The sequence below is a fragment of the Asparagus officinalis genome, chromosome 3, assembly GCF_001876935.1.
Source record: "Asparagus officinalis chromosome 3, Aspof.V1, whole genome shotgun sequence".
NCBI lineage: Eukaryota > Viridiplantae > Streptophyta > Magnoliopsida > Asparagales > Asparagaceae > Asparagus > Asparagus officinalis.
Genome location: NC_033796.1, coordinates 36,223,406 through 36,227,554, shown reverse-complemented (window position 1 = coordinate 36,227,554; position 4,149 = coordinate 36,223,406). Strand labels below are relative to the sequence as shown.

Below are 4,149 nucleotides of genomic sequence, written 5' to 3'. Positions count from 1 at the left end.
CCAATTGGTTCGGTTGTGATCTTGTGTCTTTATATTTATGAATAATTTAGTTAAGAAAATATGTGTGCGTGCGTGTGCGTGTATAAGTGTATATGAGCTGACAACTCATTTTGTGCTACCCACTAACGTCAACAGTGAGTGTAGGGTCTAGTGTTTGTGTGTGTGCAACTCATTTTGTAAAATAAATTGTCAGTTAGCTCATACGCATTACCCTAATATGTGTGTGCGTATTTTCAAAACTACCTGTAAATCTCAATATTTGCAAAAATACTCCTCTATGCATCAATTTTGAAAATATACAAATAACCCTAACAAATAATACTAACTTCAGTGCAATCTTGGAAAAGGAATATCCTCAGAACTGCCCACATGCATGCGGACAGTTCTGAACTGCACATAGGAAAAATAGGGGGCAATAATCTTGGAAAAGGAATATCCTCAGAACTGCCCACATGCATGCGGACAGTTCTGAACTGCACATAGGAAAAATAGGGGGTGATCAAACTTGACCTATGGTGTTTCAACCATGTAAGGACAAGTGAATAATATACACAAGCCACATAATTTACTTTAATTTGATTGAGAAATGTGATGCAATCTAACCTTTGATTTCCTGAAAAGAGCATCATAGAAAACACGCTCAGCTTCTGATTGTTCACATTCCACAATCTGTACAGTGGCAGGAGGCAGAACGAGAATGGGCCTGCACAAAAGAGAATCAGAAGGTTGAAGCAAAGTGAAATGTTTTTTAATGGTAGTAAGGAGAGGAGAAAATCAACTTGCCTTCCATTTGTATCCTTTGTGTCCTTCGTTCTTCTAAGCATCAGTGATCTTAGAATACCTCTAACCAATCTTAACCCTCTTTCATCACCTTTCTCATAAGGCCCTTGAATCAGTTTCTGCCACCTAAAGAGATAAAGAAAGTAGGGAATGGCTGTAAATGCAAAATCACTAACCAATAAAAACTATTAATACACCGTCAAACATTCATTCTAATTAAGTGAGCTACTTTTAAGACATAACTCCATAATTAAGTAACTAAAAATGATTAACCATATACAAAACGTATAAAACATGCAAGCATCTATTGATACTTAAACATTGAGGATTAGCTCACCCTATTTTATTATCACTTTTATTATAGAAATTAACTCATTTTAATTACATAGAAAGCAAAATGGAGTAGCAGTAGATTTTATTTTTGACGTTTTACGAAGAAACACGATATATTTTCAAATGTTGCTGCACTTACAATGCCCAATTACACCATGGCTGGACCTTTAAGAAACAAAGGAGGCTGTAGAGATCTTCCAAATTATTCTGCAACAACAACAAAAACATGAAAGAAAATCACAGCTAGTTGGTTTAAGTAATATAATCTTCAAGTATTAAGAGATCTCATAGGCATATCAGCCCAAATTATTGACCCACCTCTTAGATACAAGCATAGCAGTAGTGTGTAAATAAGAACGTCATATGATAGAGAGAAAAAAGTAATTACGGACCTGAAGAGGAGTACCAGTAAGACACCAACGGCAGTATGCAGTTAGAGCAAAGGCTGATTGGGCTACTTGAGCTTTTGAAGATTTGATGGTGTGTGCTTCATCTAGTACCACTCTGTACCAATTAATTCTGTGAAATATGCTCGGCTTTGAATTTGAATTCTGGATAGAAGACAACTTTGTCATTCATGGCTAAAACTGCATATAGATTAGAAGTAGATAAAAAAGAATGTCAATAATCCTTACAGATTTAAAAGATGATTGTAGAACCCCATATGTTGTTAATACGACATCATAAATGGCAATTTCTCTGGGATCATTTGTTCTGTCACAACCATAGTGAATGAATACAGAAATCGAACCAGGCCGTGAATGGGTCTCTAGCTCATCCTGGAATAATAATTGAACTGGATGCTTCAGTGATTTAAAAAGAAAAAGAACAGGATACAGCTTTCCAAGACTAATACTAGAAGTAAACTAGGACTTTGAAAGTACTGTTAAAATAATAGATAAGAGAAATTGAATTTGTTACAGAGGCATAATGTGTGACAGTTACCTTCCATTGGCCAAGTAATGCCATGGGACAAACAATTAGGGTTCCTCCCTTTACAAAATTTGATTCTTCCTCAGGATTCTCCATTTCTATATCATGGTTCTCTCTCTCTCTATATATATATATATATATATATATATATATTGTTGGAAATTAGAGAGGAGATGAGGAGATAATATCTTTCTATATTATTCATCAACTAAAAGTGCCTTTATATAGGCTTACAAAACAACTTAATCCCATAAAAATCTAAACTAATTAGCAACAACTCCACCAACAAAATAACAACCTAATAACAAATTTGAATCAGTTATTCAACATTCCCCCTTGATTCAAAATTTCTTGTCATTCTTGAATTTTCATAGAGCACTTCTCTCCACTTTGTGATGCACTTCTCATCTCAAACTTGTTGACGCACATACTCACCAACATTTCTTAAAGGAGCACTTAACCTAATAACTAATTTTGAATCAGTTATTCAACATTCCCCCTTGATTCAAAATTTCTTGTCATTCTTGAATTTTCATAGAGCACTTCTCTCCACTTTGTGATGCACTTCTCATCTCAAACTTGTTGACGCACATACTCACCAACATTTCTTAAAGGAGCACTTCTCTCAATCTCTCCATGGCGCACATCTCACCATGATTCCTAGAATAAAATTTCTTCTTCAACTGCTTGTGCCATGTTTGCTTGTTCTTCACCATTATATCGACAATATTTTTGGATATGACCAAATCTCTTGCATTTGTGACATTGAGGTTTTCCTTTATGCCAACAATCCTTCTCCTCATGACCAAGTTTCTTACAATTGTTGCATTGGACTCCTTTGCCTTTCCCTTTTGAAGATGAAGTCTTGGCTAATAAGGCTTCTTCAAAATTTTCACCATTTTCTTCATTCCTCATTGCTCTCCTTTGGTCTACGGCACTGAGGGCATTGACTAAATCCACTAGAGTTATTTTTGATAAGTCTTTGGAATCTTCAAGTGAGGAAATTTTGGACTCATACCTTTCGGGAACAGTCACTAAAATCTTATCAACCACTCTTTCATTTGAAAATGTTTCACCAAGCAATCTAATTTGATTGATAATAGCCATAAGCTTACCGACATACTCTTTGATGGTCTCACCTTTCTTCATCTTTTGCATCTCAAACTCCCTCTTGAGATTCAGAACTTGCATCAATTTTGTTTGATCGTTGCCTTCGAATTCTTCCTTTAGCATCTCCCACGCCTCCTTAGGTGATTCACAAGTCATTATACTTGTGAAGATTCCATCTGACACGGCTGAATGAATACAAGAGAGGGCTTTTGGCTTCTTTGCTTTTTCTTCATCGTGCTTCTTGATTTGTTTTAGGGTTGGATTTTGTGGAAGAGGGGTAGGCTCATAGTCACTCTCAACAACTTCCCATAAACTCAAAGATTTCAAATGAGATTTCATCTTGATAGCCCAAGATTGATAATTGTCTCCATTGAAGATGGGGTATGGAAGCGAAAAATTGTTGGATGCCATTAAAACGAATGGTTGATCACTCTATTTTTTTAAATCCTCACAAACCAAGTGAAAAATCAGAGACAACAACTCATAATATTCTGGCTTGCTGCAGTTCATCGGCACTGGAAGAAAACGTAATAGAAAAACTCTCGAGATTTTGCCATGTTCCGGCTGCAAATATCATTACTCTTTATGATGTAACAAATATCTGGCACATTCCTTTGCTTCTAAGGGAGCAAAAAGCGCATGAAGCAATATTAAAAGAATTGAATCTTCAAAGTGTTGATGGATACCCAGTGCTGGCGGAATGGATAGCTGGGATGAATCATTTCCTTATGCTGTCATGCTTGCAGCTCAAGACGTTGCACGGTGATGCAAAAAAACATGGGATTAAACTTGGGATCACGGCTCTGATACCATGTTGGAAATTAGAGAGGAGATGAGGAGATAATATCTTTCTATATTATTCATCAACTAAAAGTGCCTTTATATAGGCTTACAAAACAACTTAATCCCATAAAAATCTAAACTAATTAGCAACAACTCCACCAACAAAATAACAACCTAATAACAAATTTGAATCAGTTATTCAACATATAT

General features: G+C 35.7%; 1 protein-coding gene across 1 annotated transcript; it reads right to left on the bottom strand.

Annotated features, from left to right (window-relative positions):
- On the bottom strand, window positions 439-2,150 carry LOC109834958 (putative SWI/SNF-related matrix-associated actin-dependent regulator of chromatin subfamily A member 3-like 3). The gene is made up of 7 exons (XM_020402965.1): window positions 2,059-2,150; window positions 1,749-1,892; window positions 1,506-1,664; window positions 1,253-1,320; window positions 784-906; window positions 604-703; window positions 439-510 (listed from the first exon to the last, which is right to left on the bottom strand). Exons 1-7 carry the CDS (start codon window positions 2,140-2,142, stop codon window positions 439-441), a joined length of 750 nt encoding a protein of 249 aa, XP_020258554.1. The 5' UTR covers window positions 2,143-2,150.